The 15,507-nt window shown below is 44.9% G+C and overlaps 5 protein-coding genes across 5 annotated transcripts; 3 read left to right on the top strand and 2 right to left on the bottom strand.

The window, feature by feature from the left end:
• Positions 1-857: 857 nt before the first annotated feature.
• Positions 858-2,898, top strand: PHALS_02994 (C2 domain; the record flags this gene model as incomplete). The annotated part of the gene is made up of 2 exons (XM_024720878.1): positions 858-1,920; positions 1,985-2,898. 2 exons carry the CDS (start codon positions 858-860, stop codon positions 2,896-2,898), a joined length of 1,977 nt encoding a protein of 658 aa, XP_024572813.1.
• Positions 2,899-3,241: 343 nt separating this feature from the next.
• On the top strand, positions 3,242-6,236 carry PHALS_02993 (IQ motif, EF-hand binding site; the record flags this gene model as incomplete). Its single annotated transcript, XM_024720867.1, has 4 exons — positions 3,242-3,325; positions 3,393-3,479; positions 3,544-3,986; positions 4,049-6,236. 4 exons carry the CDS (start codon positions 3,242-3,244, stop codon positions 6,234-6,236), a joined length of 2,802 nt encoding a protein of 933 aa, XP_024572812.1.
• A 188-nt stretch (positions 6,237-6,424) lies between these two features.
• PHALS_02992 (n-terminal acetyltransferase complex ard1 subunit) lies at positions 6,425-7,340 on the bottom strand (the record flags this gene model as incomplete). Its single annotated transcript, XM_024720856.1, has 5 exons — positions 6,425-6,593; positions 6,660-6,762; positions 6,831-6,931; positions 7,008-7,165; positions 7,317-7,340. The coding sequence occupies 5 exons, from the start codon at positions 7,338-7,340 to the stop codon at positions 6,425-6,427; spliced, it is 555 nt and encodes a 184-aa protein (XP_024572811.1).
• A 255-nt stretch (positions 7,341-7,595) lies between these two features.
• PHALS_02991 (irf-2-binding protein celtix-1) lies at positions 7,596-11,165 on the top strand (the record flags this gene model as incomplete). Its single annotated transcript, XM_024720845.1, has 1 exon — positions 7,596-11,165. One exon carries the CDS (start codon positions 7,596-7,598, stop codon positions 11,163-11,165), a length of 3,570 nt encoding a protein of 1,189 aa, XP_024572810.1.
• A 2,605-nt stretch (positions 11,166-13,770) lies between these two features.
• Positions 13,771-14,059, bottom strand: PHALS_02990 (uncharacterized protein; the record flags this gene model as incomplete). Its single annotated transcript, XM_024720834.1, has 2 exons — positions 13,771-13,982; positions 14,047-14,059. The coding sequence occupies 2 exons, from the start codon at positions 14,057-14,059 to the stop codon at positions 13,771-13,773; spliced, it is 225 nt and encodes a 74-aa protein (XP_024572809.1).
• Positions 14,060-15,507: the final 1,448 nt, after the last annotated feature.

Here is a 15,507-nt window from a genome sequence, read left to right as displayed (position 1 = left end):
TAGCAGTCTCACCTCAACCATCGCTACTTTATCTGTTATGCCTGTCGGTGGTCGTTATAGTCACCGCGATAATCTAGAGAGTCAATCATAAGAATCTCGAATTCGTAAGATACGAGTATTCGCGTTAATGACATGTGGGATTTTTCTCTGCCACCCATCCTAAGAATATTTTGGGGTGAGGAGAAAGTAAAAGTAATGTGAGATACACAGTCAAGAATTGATTATATGACGGGATACACTGCATCACACGCATGTCTAAAAAAGAAGCGCTTGTATACCATCCTCAGTGACAGTAGACGCACTCTAATAATCAATAGTTTGCTCTTCTACAGTCGATCCTATAAGCTGGGACATCAAAAAATCAACTTTACTGGCCAGTTCGACGAAATCTCAGTGTACCCACACGTGCTTGCATTTTCCCTTGGAGTCAATCCTACCATCTACTAGTCGATTTTTTAAAACGCTAACGTTGCTAGCCTGTCCATGAATCTTAGCCAGCAGGTATCATTACAAAGAACCATGGGGTCAATTTTCGATTCTTATGTGGCCTTCAAATTACTCACAAAGAATATAATAAAAAGGACACTGTTATGTGGAGCTGTCTGAACTCGGATCTCTTTACTTATGTATACATTAGTTTGTTTTCATGATATCTGAATAGCGCCAGAAGAACGATTGTGCGCAGACGGGGTGCTTCCAGCTATATAGCACAACGTCAAAACCAGATCAACTTAAAAAGAACAAAAGCGCGCTAACGTGAATTCGCTGCACTTTGCGGCCGTCACTCTCTTTGCCGAGAACAGTAGCGCTCGTGGCTTTACACGCGCTGGAAGTGGCGATTTTTAACTCAGTCAATAATGAACGCCTCGTACGAGCGGCCAGTGTCCTCCTCATCCTATTTTGCCCAACTACCACCTCCTCATCGTCTACTGCTCCGAGTATATGCAGCCGAGAAGTTGCGGCACGTATCAAGCCATGGAACGTACTGCAAAATTTACGTCGGTGGTAGCGAAATGGAGCGCGGTAGCGGTGTGTTCTCGCGTCGTTCGCAGAAACTTTCATCGTCTACGTCGAGTTTAGGAGGTCTTCTGAGTAGCAGCCGCAGTAACATAACAGAACGATTGACGACACGACTTCCTCAAATGTCATTGTCAATGGTAGATCTAAGTGAACCTCGAAGTCGGATGCGAGTGCTGAAGACGAATGTGCAAAAGGGCAAACGAGCTGATCCCGTTTGGAATGAAAAGTTTGACATTCCTGTATTAGATATGAGTGAAGACGTGCTAAGTATTCGTGTGAAGTCAGCAAGGCTCGTGTCCTCCCTCGCTATTGGTGCATGTTCGATTCCTCTCAAGGAGTTTATCTCTCAGGGAGCTGCGACAATCGACCGATGGTTTGACCTGAGGCTGGGCAAAAAGGATGCAGGACGGATACGGTTACAGCTAAGAATTGTAGACCACTCTACGACAAGAAGACAGGAAACAGATCCGGCTTTAGTATCCACCTTTCCGCGTAATGGTCAAGGCATTGATCCACACTTAAGCATTCTTTCTGATGAAACCCCGCAAGAGATTGCTGCACGAACACTTAAGAAGTTGTCGCGACGCGATCATAAGTATCACAGGTCCGGGAGGCGCTTTGACGGGCGATCTCTGGGGTCCACAATGCTGAGTAGCAGCAAAAGTAGTAGTGATGAGAGCAGTAAGTCGGCAAGCGACACGCAGGATGCGAAGAAGCGTGTTTCAACAACCACGACTTCGCGAAACAATAGTCATAGTTCAACGTCTAACGAGTCAGAACCTTCCAGCGATGTGTCTGTCTCCCCGGTGGCGTCAGATCTGACATCGACCAAAAATGTTAATGTTTTGGGAGCTTTGACAGCCTCAACGCATCGTGGAACCATGCGAAGATCAGAATTGGGTACGTCTAGTTAACATGTAGTCATACCTAAATAAGAGACTGACAAGCTGTCATTGACATGTAGAACGCTCAATGATACAAACAAAAACAGCGACGCGGATGTCACGAATACGGTCATCGAGATCATCGAACCATTTAGGCTCGCAGAAAAGCGAAGACGATTTGAATAGTCTGGACAGTTTTGCTGCAACAAATCGTTGGACGGGTAATAACACCAAATTGAGTATGCTATCAAGTGTCCTGGACCTGCGCGAAAGCTCAAGAATCAATGACGACGATGACAGTGACGTAGATCGGTTCTCTTCTTCTGATAGGGAGAGTTCTTTAAAACACGGGTCCGCATCGATTGCGCTGTCGAGCTCAGTAGCCAGCATAGACGAGCGCCACGACGATTCCGTGTTCAGCTTCAGCGACAGTGACGATGAAGACGAGGAAAATGCTGAGTCAAAGTCGGAGAGAGAGCGCGAGCAGCAGCGACAAAAGTGGCAGCTGGAGCAGCGAAAAATGCAGTTGGCTCGAATCAAAGAGGTTTCAAGGTCCATGTCTGACGAGGACCTTGATGATAAGTCCGAGAATCAAGACGATGATGATGTCGATCGCGATGATGACGATGAAGAATACGAAGACGATCACGATGATGATGATGATGATGATGATTATTATTATGATGACGATGACGATGATGATGATGACGATGATGATAATGACAATGATAATGATGATGACGAGGACGAGGACGTAGTTGATGGATTGGGGCGGGAACGAAAGTCAACTCGGATTCAGTTTACACCTACGCTTGCAAAGCTACTTGGTCGTGAGAGCATGAATGTGCTGTTCGAAGATGAAGACGATACGGAAGAAGAAGAGGGCCCCGAGGCTTACAAGCTGAGCGATGACTTTGTTCCCATGCTCGAAGCTTCTTCTCCGCGATCGTTTGATCTTGTAGACAGCGCTTTGCGTTTGTCGGGCTTTGATTGAGACCTTGTTGACATGTACAAATGGTTTAAACGAGAAACCAGGCGACATCACTCATTAAAGCGAATTATTGTCCATCTAACTCGAGTTTCCAGCCAGCTTAAATCCATACTGTGAATGTTGATGTGGATGCGTCACGTCGTGAGCTCGATCCACGCATACGCTATTTTCTTCTGTAGATAGTATATTGAAGCCCCTAGCAAGTCGTGCGCTTAAAATGTAAATTGCCAGATGTAGTGCAGTTCGAATAATATTATGAATATATTTGCTGCGAGCAGCGGTCGCGCCGTTTGAAGAAGCAAATAAAGCAGTCGCGAATTGTAAATTCTGTAGTGTCAAGGTGTCGATGTCAACCAAAGACAAGGCAGCAACTTGTATCCAGGCATCATTTCGAGGATTCCGATGGCGAACCATGCACCGACGATGGGTCGTAAGCAATTTATAATCGACAACCGTAATGCTTGATGGCTGCACTCATTAACGATATGCTCTATCAGAAAGCAGTGACTAAGCTGCAGGCTCTACAGAGGGGACGATATACACGTCGAAACTTTTATAGTTTTGCAGAATTTGCAAGAGAACAGGCAATACCAAGCATTAATGAGAGATTCTTTAGGTCTTGTATTGATTCCTGAATGAGTGCTACAGGAGAGGTTCCAACAAGCAACCAGACGTCGACAAATTCGTATCTGGCACAACGAACAAGAGCTGTACTTTTTGCAGCATACGAATGTAGAAGACCTCGAGCGAGTGCGTCAATTCCAGCAACAACACTCGGCTAGACTGATTCAGAGACGTTGGCGAAGGATTCGCAATTTCACAGCTGCTGCAAGAGACGAAATAGACGTGACCATTGCCCCAAAAGATCGAATATACACGTTTGATCCGATTGGAATAGCAACTTCTGGTAATAAAACACATGTCGAGCGCTTTAGTCATTGGCGTCAAGATATCGAGACCACTGAATTGTTAGGGTGTGCTGCTTCACCCGGTTCAAACCAAAAGCTTCCGGTTGCTTCGGACCAAAAGCTTCCGGTTGCAATTGCTACCAAAAAAAAATTTGCAGCAAAGCGAAGAGCGATTCAGGAACGGTGCGTATAGTGATAAATGACTTCTTCAAATTTTTTGTCACATTTGTTGTTGTGTGCGACAGTATCAAACAAAAGGTAGCACAGAAGAAGGAGGAGGACTTGAGTTCAGGTGCCGCGTCATACGAAAATGGTGCGAAAAAGGGATCGAATTTCGAGAAGAATAGGCGGCGCGATTTGTACCAGCAAGTCGTTGCGATGAAGCATACCACATTACAGCGGGTGCTTCAACACAAGCAAACACGAACATCACGACAAGAGCGAGAAGAAATTACTTCGCGGCTAATTGCATCATGCGAGAATCAAATTCAGCATCTACAAGCCGAAACGCCGGAGCAAATGACATCATTACAAGAAAAAGACCAACGCATGCACAATACAGAGATGATGGTGGAGTGGGATTCAGCAAGACGTATTCGTGCTTGGAATCATCACCGCCGAGCTGTCTGCTCGGTACTGGATAAACGTCATTGGTGGCAAACTTACCTCGCTGGCGATGAGCGTGATATTCGACAGGTTGTAATGACAAAAAGCCCCTGGGAAGACGAAACTCAGATCTGGTCTTGGCCTCGTACTATAAGTAATAATCAGGAGAAGCACGAGTCTGATATGTACGAAGTTGACCAAGGTCCTTCAATTGCTGTATGGCCGTCAACGGAAATTCAGCGATTCTTAGTTGGGGACAAGAACATGGAGAGGCCGCATATCCAAAAAGCTGAGCCTCTTGATGACAATGCAGCATCCGAGTGGTGGAAGGCGCATTGTACACAATCCCATTTGGCTATCAACGGAGCACTTCTAATTAAAAGACCGTGCAGAGCTGAATGCAGCGGCAATTACACAAGGGGCGAAGATAAGATTTCCGTTTGTACAATGGAGTTGGTTGCCAACCGCGATTTGTACAATCTTCAGCGAAATGCCAAGCGCGCAGCTCGTATCAAGAATCTTGAACAGGATGTCGAGCAGCAAATTACAGATTTGGTCACCCGTGTCGAACAGTATGTACGTGATATAGAAGCTCAAGTTGAGGTAAATACGCAAGTAGCGCTGGAAGTTTCTCGACAGAAGATGGAGCAGCAAGCGCGGATCACTCGCGAAGAAGAGTCGGCGGTAACACTCCAACGTTATGCACGCGGAATGCTAGGGCGCAGACATGCACGTGAGGTGCGTGCAGAATTCTTCGTCATGGTGCGTGGGCGTGCAATTCGCCGTGGTAGATGCGAGGAATGTGGGGATCAGCGGGCTGTGCTAGAATGTCGGCAGTGTGAAGAAAGTCTGCACTTTTGCCCGATCTGCTGGGTGCATGTGCACTCAACCCGGCGACGCAAGACCCACGTGGCGATACCGATGACAAATGTTGTCGCTCCTACACATAAGCTGCTAGACGAAACAAGTAAAGATGTCAGACTTTCGAAAGCACCGACAGCTGACATGACCAATATGAACCTTGAAAGCATAGAGGATAACAGTCGAAAGATCTTACTGCCACAAAAGCAAAGCACAACTCAAACCGCTGAGCCAGTCACAGGAAATTTGATGAAGTCCACGTCTGAAATTCGCGTTCAACTTGCAAGGCATGTTGAAGAATTTCCAGTAGAAATGGGGGAAACGATAAAAAGCACTGCGTTGAAATTTCGGGAGGCGTGTCAGCTGGCTTGTCGTGTAGGGGTGAGAGAGCGGAAGCCTCTCATGATAGCCGATATACCACTCGTCAATAGATCAATAGAGGATTCTCTAGATGTACCTATTACTGACGGCCAAGCACATTTTACAAATAGCATCGACATTTCAGCCATTGACGGCAATCGTATTCTTACGATTGAAAAAACTGCTCTTGTTGAGCGAAGCGAATCTGCCGGTGCCTCAGTGGATTCTACCTCAACAGTTGAGAAAGAAAACAATCCTGATGTTGAGACAATACCTTTACTTGAAGCAAATGTTGAACAAGAGTCAAAAGAAAGCAAACGGAACCTCAACTTGGAAAAACCAATTTCAGACGAGATTGTTAACATTGATACAATATTGCACGCATCTTTCAATGCAGCTGGCAAACTTGAGAACCATGAGAGTGCTTCAACTATCGAGGATTTGACAAAAGAGGCGCTAGACCCAGCACTTCGCTTGGTTGAGTCTGAGATACCGAACGACACGGAAAATCTAGCAGATCCTTTAATTTCTATTGACATTCCGGCAACGCTGACATCAGAAATTGTTGAGTTGCCAGTCGTACATGAGAAAAAAAGCACCGAGTGAAAGCTGATCAGTTGCCTCTTGCACAAGCATAAAAGAAACATATCAAAATTGGCCTTAAAGTAGACGTGAGTCAAAACCGAAACTAATGTTCAGAAATGCAAGAGCTTGTCTGGTTCATCGTAAATCATCAATTACTTTGCCACTCGGTACATTAATAATTTTGCCGCGATCAAATCGCTGTATAGCAATTATGGAGTAGCCTCTTTATTAGCTTTTTCCGCGTCTTTCTCCTCTAGCAACTTTTTAAAGCGGTTCACCTGAGAAGCAAATGCTTGGCTACACTTTTCGGTAAACGGCATGCGCATATCGTAGGCATTTTCTCCGTCGGCGTAGTAGCCCTTCTCGATATCGTACACCCTGCAGAAACACGCACATTATATTTCGTTCTCAAAAAATCTCGGCCGCGATTCTTTTAACACGTACTGGTACTTCAGAGTCTTTCGGTACAAATGAATGGCTGCCACGTTGCCCTCACGAACATGAAGCGACACGTACTCAGCCTTAAAACACTCCACCATAGCGCGCTCTAAACATAAACGACAGATAATTGAGCAACATTGTATTGCTGTAGACAAGAAGGACAATGAGACGCACGGGCAGCCAGCATAAGCTTAGTGGCCAGACCGCACTTGCGGTGCGTGCGCAGTACCGCCAGAGAAGTGATGTGGCCGTGAGGCACAGACGCCTCTTCCTCCCTTAGCCACAAAGCGCAGAGACAAATAAGACGCTTAATCCCATAAGTAAGATAGAGCATGACGATAAATTCTGTACATTTTGGCTAGTACGTAGCCGACGATCTTTCCACTGCGTTCCTCGGCAACGTAGAGAAGCTGAGGCCATGTCATGATGTGGTAATAGTAATACTTCATTTGGTAGTTCTCTGGAAGACACCAGAGGTTTGAATTTTGCACTTGCAACAGGTCATTCGCCTGCAATTTTATGATCAATAAGTCAAAATTGACTACCACTCACAGCCCACAACGCGAGTTACAGCGCATCAAGTCAAAGGTACTTAGACCCTAACGTGCTGATCGCAACGTCTTGGTCAGCCTTGTATAATGCATAGTACAATTCACGCACCGTAGCATTCCGAATAGACACCATTATGCAAGCTTATCTTCTTCGATTGTGGATGGCGCTGGGTGTTCATTTTCAATGCGGAATCGTACTAAATACGATCTTCTTTGTGCTTTTGCTTGCTACAAACACCAAAGTAAAACATGCACTCCGTCAAGCTATTGATCAGAATGGAATTTTCCCTCTCTATCTCGAGCTAGCCGCCGTCCAGGACTTTACCAGCAGCTCCAAGCTCTGAGGCTCAGACCCCCCCTCTGCTGACTACAGGAGTAGATTAGCACTATGAGTGAGGTGGAAGATGAGGCAATGAAGCTGCGAGTCAAACTAAAGCTGCCGCGCTCCATATCCATGTCCTCCGTAATTGAGGAGGCGCACAAGCAGTTGCTGATTGGTGCACGGGGTGGTGCCGCTGTTAAGGAACTACTTAGCACGGCTCCTAATATTGAGGTGGCTATTCAAGACTTTCAGGCAGCTCACGGTATTGCAGAGGCGCACGCGCAGCTCTTTATGCGCAAGCGAGAGAGCAAGCGAAAGGAAACACCTACGAAATTTGCTCCCGTGGTGCAACTGCTAGATTTGTTGCACGTACAACGTTCCAGTACGTACCAGTCGCTCCTCGAGGAAATGAAGAAAGAGATGTTGCTTCGCATTGCAGAATTACCCCAGAGCGAGCTGCCTCGAGTGCTGGAGCAAACATTTCCGTATATTGAGTTTCGAGAGTTGCGAGCCATCCCCATCGCTGTTTTGGCTAGACAAGACGACACACCAGAGCTGTATTTACGCGAGCTGACGGAAAATCGTCGAATTCTTGCAGAATTGCCTGTTCATGTGAGGAGGAAGATATTGCGGGTGGATAGGAGAGAGCTTCAGCTTCTTGTGGAGAAGTGTACGTGTGAATATGTAAACGAGCAGCTGGAGTGGTATCTTCATCATCCAAATTTGAAATCTGCGACAACACGATCATTGTCGAGAAAAAGCAGCAGCAACGGTGTGCATCTAACAAATCAGAGCAGAAAGCGTAGTTTGGATGACTCAAATGGTGGTAGTTTATGGGACGTCTCAAGTCATGTGCCATCTTCGGCTGATGTCGCTACTTCGTCATCGTCAGGGTCTGGGTACAGTGTAGAGCGACGTCCGTCATATTTCCCGGACGACCGCCGACGAAATAATCCGGCCTTGACGAAGTTAGTAGAATTACTAGGCGATTCAGAGTCGCTATACCTTTCCACCCTGGAGATTTGGCGTGGTTATGTAGTGGCTGCAACCATACCTGGTGCAACATGCAACCACCCAAAAGAATATGTGGACTACGTATCGCTTCTTGGTGCTATGCGCAGTGATCTTGCCAATCTTCAGCGTGACAAGACAACGCCTTTACTGCGAACCGACCCTCTTCACAAATTTATTTGGTTTCTGGATCGTGCTGTAAAAAATCAGACATTAGAAATTGCCCAGCTTCACGAGTTGTTAGGATTCATTGGACGACTTCGTACGTCGGATCTGCCACCCAACAAAAAATTTCGCAAGAAAAGTGGTGTTGAGGAGGAAGAAGAAAGTTTTGAGGTTGTTCTAGGGCCACCACCCGTCGATGAGCTTTTGGTGGTGCTCGACAAAATTGCAAGGATCGATGCTCGCTTGATTTTTGCAGAGCCCGTGCCTGATGACGTGCCAAAGTATCGAGATATTATCAAGAATCCAATGGATTTGTCAACAATGCGAAAAAAGGCCAAGCGCGGCAAGTACAAAACATTGGACTCTTTTGTGACGGACTTCAATCTTATGATCAGAAATTGTATGACTTTCAATCCGGATACGACTATTTTTTACAAAGAAGGAAAGCGCATCGGAAAGAGAGGAAACGAGATCATCGAAAAAAACGCTGCAGCTTTGCGGGGGGAACCTCAACGTATTCGTTCAAAAAAGCGCCGTAAGGCAGGGAGTGGACCCACTAGTGAAGCTCTAAGCATGCTTACTAGCTCTGGAATTGTAAATATTAAGGACTTTGGTGATGTAGATCAGTCTGGTATGATTCCTGAAGGTATGTGCGACGAAATGCTAGCGGATGTGGCACTAGTTCTATCAGACCCGCCTGTGAGGCAGCTCATTTGTGATGCTCTTATAAAGAATCTAGTGGTTTGCTGGCAGAAAAAAGAGCTTCCAACGGACAATTTAATAAGTCGTGCTCTTGTGCAACTTCTTCAAATTGGAAATCCATCTAGTGTGCGTCGAATGATTAGGAAGCAAGATTTTGTTCTCCGAGCTCCACAGGTTGTAACAATGCGCGTTGTGCTACCACATTTGCTGCGCATAATGTTGACCTTTCGTGTGTATTACGCATTCCCGGCTGGGCCGTACGATGATTTCACGAAAGCAGAAAAAGACATCATCAGCGCCAAGTTATGGGACACCGTGCTGCATGCGAGCTCAGCTATTCGAGCCTTGGCCAAGTCATTTACCGTGCAATGTTTAGTAGACAGTCAGATTGGTGCGGCATCGCGACTGCTGCACCATTTACTTTTGGCTGAAGAGGAAGCTCTTCTTCGTGATCGTGTTTTTCTTCACGCTGTCGCCGAAGTGCTTCTAGAACAGGTGAAAGCAGTTACAGCGAACACTGCCTGCACAAACAGCAGAGATTTGATGTCGAGTTATGCTGAAAATGGTGAGGTGATGACGACATTGTGTGAGCAGTTACAAGCTTTGCCCATATGGACGCAAATTTTCGACAGTTTCTTTGTGGATGTCCTCGGCCAGCGTATTCGAGCCGCTAAAGAGGCCACTGGTTCTGTTGTGCAATTTGCGGACGGTGCACTTGAATCAGTAAAACAAGAGGAAGAACAATCTGAAGCATCGCCGAAAAAGCGCAAGCGGCAAGGTGTTGTAGAAGGTTTTCCAACTGCAGTATTCCACGAAAAAACACTGGTAGTTTTGTCATCTCTTTATGCTTTGGTTGAAAAAGGAAGTTCTGCAGCTGGGAGTGAGGCGATGATTACTGCTTATCTGAAAAAAACATTGGGCGTTTTGCGTATCAATTGTTCGTCCTTAACAGAATTCCAGGCTCTCTGGACGAGTCCTATATTTTCTAGCTGCCGTCAGCTTTACGAGCTAATGTTAAGCAAGTCGTCTCTTGTGCAGACAGAATTCTTTTCGGTTTTATCGTCCGATGTCAATGCCAATGCTGGGCAGATGGTTGAGAGATCAACTCAGCCTACGACTGCTGATTCAAAAGTTGCAACAATTATGGCTGTGAAGTCGGATGATAAAATTCAGACAGGAGCCGAAGCGGTTGTGGTAGCAGGTAATGCTGTTAATTTAGACGCTCATGCTGAAGACGCGAAGAGCAAGGCTGAAAACTCTTTTATGCCTGAAAAGCATTTAAGTTCGTCAGAAGCTGATGGCGAAAACAGATTAAACGACGCCGTTGAGGCTGCTGCTGCCAACAAGGCGTATGAAGACCTTGCAATGACGGACTCAGAGGCCGTTTATAAAATTTCCACAAATGATTCCGAGAAGGAAGATAGCGCAGAGAACGCTGATACAATACCTGAAGTGGTAAAGCCCGCTTCGTCAGCGGTAGGCAACATTACTGTCGATTCAACCGATACGCCTGAAAGCATGTCGATTGATGCACCTTTAAAGATGGCAATAACGACAGAATTGGATACCCAATCTACGGCTGCAGTGACTTTGCAAGAAAGCACCGATGCGTTTGGTAAGATTGAATGCTCATCCGGGAAAAACGACACAACAACCCAAGATGCTGCAAAGCCGACTTTAGAAAAGGATACTGATGTAGGAAAAGAATCCCCAGCAATTGTATTAGAAGAGGAACAGGACAATGTTAGGATGCCATGAGTGCTCAGTGCAATAGTAAACCTCTTTTCGTTTCATTGCCTTGGTCAATGGAAAGTGTAACTCAATTTAAATTGCTATCAATAAGTTTTCCAGATCAATAAAAAATATAGAAATTTGTTGTTTTTTTAAGAATAATCTTCATCATGATTCTGAGACAAAGTGACAAAGTTATAATCGTAACGTGCACCATCATACTGCAGTTTATAACCTCTAAGTAAAATTTCCCTTTCTTCTTTTTTTGACTCTCGATCGTCTACCCTGATAAGTTTCTTTTTCCGATAGCCTAAAGGCCAATAATTATCTCTTTCAGAAAGTTTTTTGTGACTCGAGAGATATGCTTAGAACCTGTTTCGACTACGCGTACACATTTAACAATGTTGATGATGGTGTACCTTGAACTTGACATGTGCATCCGCTTCTTGTCATGGGCTTGACAATCATCCTCTGTCGCTCCGGGCGAGCGAGTCTCAGACACGATAACGCATTAACGCCCCTTCATTGGCTTGGAGTATGGCAGCGTCTACGGTGAGGGCTAAACCTGTGCATACATATACTGGCCAGGTTAGATTTGTAGCGGCCGAAATTGAGGAACCCATGTGATATTCATCCACGTGTCTTAACTAACACCTCTTCTGACCCGTATCACCTTTTGACTTTCGTTGAAAGAGATTGCGCTATGTCAGCGTAATTCGCACTAGATTTGTGCAAGATGTCGACCAGGCCAAAACACTTCTCATTACTTTTGAAAGTAGCAACACTCGCCACTCCGTGATGATTTGGGATCCACCGCTGACTATCCCAAAAAAAGTTTGGCGCCAAAGCCATACCTGTCTATGAAGACAAAGTGCTTGTTTGAATATACACTCGAGCACTACTCAATGTTGATGCCCACAATTGATCCCCCGTTGTGCAGGCTATGGACGAATATATCGCCAAAAAACGATTTTGTATAGCCACAATGCCGTCAAAACAGCTGCGTCACCGAACGATTGAACGTTGCTGGTGCGTTAGGCAGTCTGGAGGGTATGATAAACCATCCCGCAAGTCTGACAGCAGGTTGAGGGATGTCACTGTCTCTCTTGAGCAGCTGCATATAGTTCTTTACTTGGCAATTGGCATTGAAAAAGGTCCGACCGACTGTGCTGTTCTGCAGCAATCCTTCATAAAAATTGGCAAGTGTGCCAACTCTTAATCTGTATTTCGCTTGATAATATTATTCTAATGGGGGGTTACACGTACCCTGGTATAAAGGGGTTGGTGAGACAAATTTGTGTGGCCACATATTGGTGTGGTTACAACTTAAAAAGAAACCATTACATGGCTGGACTGCCAGTAGTCATGCATTTCAATTGGGTTATGATATTTATCCAGGAAAACCTATAGTGGAACAGTTTATTTGCCTTCGGTTAAGGTTGTGGGTACTTTTGGAGTAAGCGGATTGCGATCCGCTACGCTCGTACTAGTTCTAGTATAGAACGTAAGGTCGGTGACCTTACCTTAGTTTCCTCTAAGCAGAAGGCAACGGCAGCCCCGCTGCAAGCATAAACAAGTCACAATTTGCCTTCAACCTTTCTGGCTCAGAAAGTCGGTGCTGAGTGGCAAGTTTTACTCTTTCTTGCCACGGCAGCTTCGTCTTCGCACAAAAACCGCAAGGACCATATATATTGGCGCAGTCGGTGCCAGGAACCAAGTCAAATATGACGCAATCCCGATCGAAGGGCAAAATGTGTAATTGAATTCTCTTCACCACTTCCCGACATTTCTATTGAAAAATATATTTGCAGTACATTTTGGATAAACATTAACAGCTCACATGCCAGTATCCATAACAATGGGGGGTGATGACTGCATTTTACCACACCGATCTATCATGCATACCGTTTTGCAGCGCCTGCAACCTTCGAAACGGATACCCTTCAAGTTGATGAGAGCTACTGACATTTCAGACCCTAAGACATCCAGTTTCTTGACACCAACAATTGACATTTGTTCGTGTGTGGTTAGTTGTCCTACGAAGGATAGCACATCCTATCCGCAAAGACGATACAGCCCTCTCACAGACTCGGTCGTCGGATTAATTTATAATACTTTCAAGAGCAACAGGGTGGTCGAGCACTTTGCACAGAGAAAACCTCGATTTGAAGAATCCGCATATGCAATGCACAAAGAATGAGTTCGTATGCTCTATTAGAAACACAACCGCGATCCTTCGAGGTGACTAGGTACTTAATTTGTTCTGCAATTTCAAATTGATACAGATACGTTCTACTATATCCAATAGTAAAATCCTACATATGGCTTGACGCGAGGCTAATGTTACGGACATATCCTCTGTGAAGTCTCGTCATTTTCATCAGTACCGATCTTAAATATAAAAGGATTTCTGTGGTGTCCGCTCGTCTGTTTTTGGTTTCGGCAAATTAACTGGTCAGTTGACTAGCTCAAATCGAATAATTTGAAATAACATTCTTACTGTAAAAGTAATTAGTGGTTTAGGAGCTTTTTTTACATAAGCCATATTCCAAATATATTTTCCACCTGCAAAGCGTTTCACTGGCCAAAATGTGTAAACTTTATCGTGATTGCAAGCCTTGCAAGGAATTGTTCAAGTAAGTCGAATTTCTTTCATACGCACTTTGTAAAAATCATCACGGCGGTCGAGGGAACTACGTGCACTGCGCTGCAACTTACGGCGACTATACGTGTCGAATCGCGCGTTTGCACGGTAAAACCTGTCCCGCTGCTGCAAATCAAGGAAGCTGGATGGCTTGACAAGCTCAGACATTAATCGTAACGCATTATTCCAAGGTGGATTTGCTGACGGTTGTATATATTAGTATATTATAGTTCTGAGTCATTTTAGCTATTTGGAGAAATTAACAAAGTTGAGGCATAGTTTCTATCACCTAGCTACTATGTCATTAAAATTTAGATCTAGCTTATATTCTATCATGAAGCAAAAAATGATATTTAAAATCACAAACAATGATAACGTTTGTAGTCTTGTAACCTAATGGTAGCTTCAAATCAAGAGATAACTTGTGAGCCGTCAATGCTATACAGGAGATTTAATTATTACCATGTTTGATGCGGAAAAGAAAATCAGATTTAATACGTTGAAGTATTTACATATATGAACTCATTCTTCAGTGTATTTTAATCGTTGTCTTTGTCTTCGTCATGAGCCTGTCCACATAAATGACCACGATGATATACTTTGGGCTTGACTGGCCGACTTAGACGCAAGGGTACGCATCATAGCGCTTAACATTTTATCTTTCATGAAGCTTATGCAACTTGTTGTTCCATTGGCGCACTTCTTGATTTATGCTGTAGAGTGGCTGCCGCAGTAAGCACTTCATCTCCTGGTTGGCTTACAATCAGACTGAAACATATATACCTCTATTTCCGCATCACCATTACGAAATGTCATTTCCACGTCATTGGTTTTAGCCTTCATATCTTCTTCTGCGGCAATCGCCAGCGTAGCATTGGTGAACTTCTTCTGCGCCTTTGGAGCAAACACCTCCGTGTAATACATACTAGAACGCTGCGTCTAGTCTTTTCCACCAGTCGTGCCTGGATCTCTAAAAGTTTCTGTTTGGATGTAGAAGAGACACTTGCACCAACTAGATTGTTTCGTCTCTAGTATCTTCATTTGCTTCCACATCTTATGGTTTTCGAGTGACTTCGTCTAATTCTCCATAGCGCAAAGCCATTTATTCTTGTACCTGTTTTGCAAGACTTTGACGTATGACACAGCTCGCTCGCCATTGTCTTCCTGAGGGTGAGACAGTAGTGCAAATAATAGGCATCTTCAAAGTCAACTAGGTCGATCTGTTCTCGCCGCATGCCCAGGTGATTGTCTCTAAATCAGACCACTCCACATCATTTACGCTCTAGTCGTATTACAAATTCTCTTATGCCGTTACTGCCAGGCGTACTTGATCCACACTAAGTAGGTCGGTTCGTTATGCTTCTCCTGAGTCTATTCATCTCGCGGTTCCATTGTTGGTGTTCGTAGCCCTCTATTAACTCAGTATCGTCGGTGGTATCTCCGACCTTCTCGTCATCAACGATGTCAACCACACCTTCGTTGGTATCCTTCGACACCTCCCCTGCCAGATTATCATAAACAATTATACTTCTTGAGACAACGATTAATCCATCGGCAACATTGAGCAGTCGATATCCCTCGTACTGCTTACATCACTGAAAAAGACGCAATAAAGTTACTTGGCCTCTTGCGCTTCTGCTTATTCGAATGCGCGTAGCAATTATTCAGAATACTCCCACACACATCCCATCACCCGCATACGCGGTGCGGATCAAATCCGTCATC

This window comes from Plasmopara halstedii, assembly GCF_900000015.1.
Source record: "Plasmopara halstedii genome assembly, contig: Scaffold_208, whole genome shotgun sequence".
In the NCBI taxonomy this organism is placed as follows: Eukaryota; Oomycota; class Peronosporomycetes; order Peronosporales; family Peronosporaceae; genus Plasmopara; species Plasmopara halstedii.
Note: the sequence above shows the minus strand (reverse complement) of the source record. Positions and strands in the feature narration are given on the sequence as shown.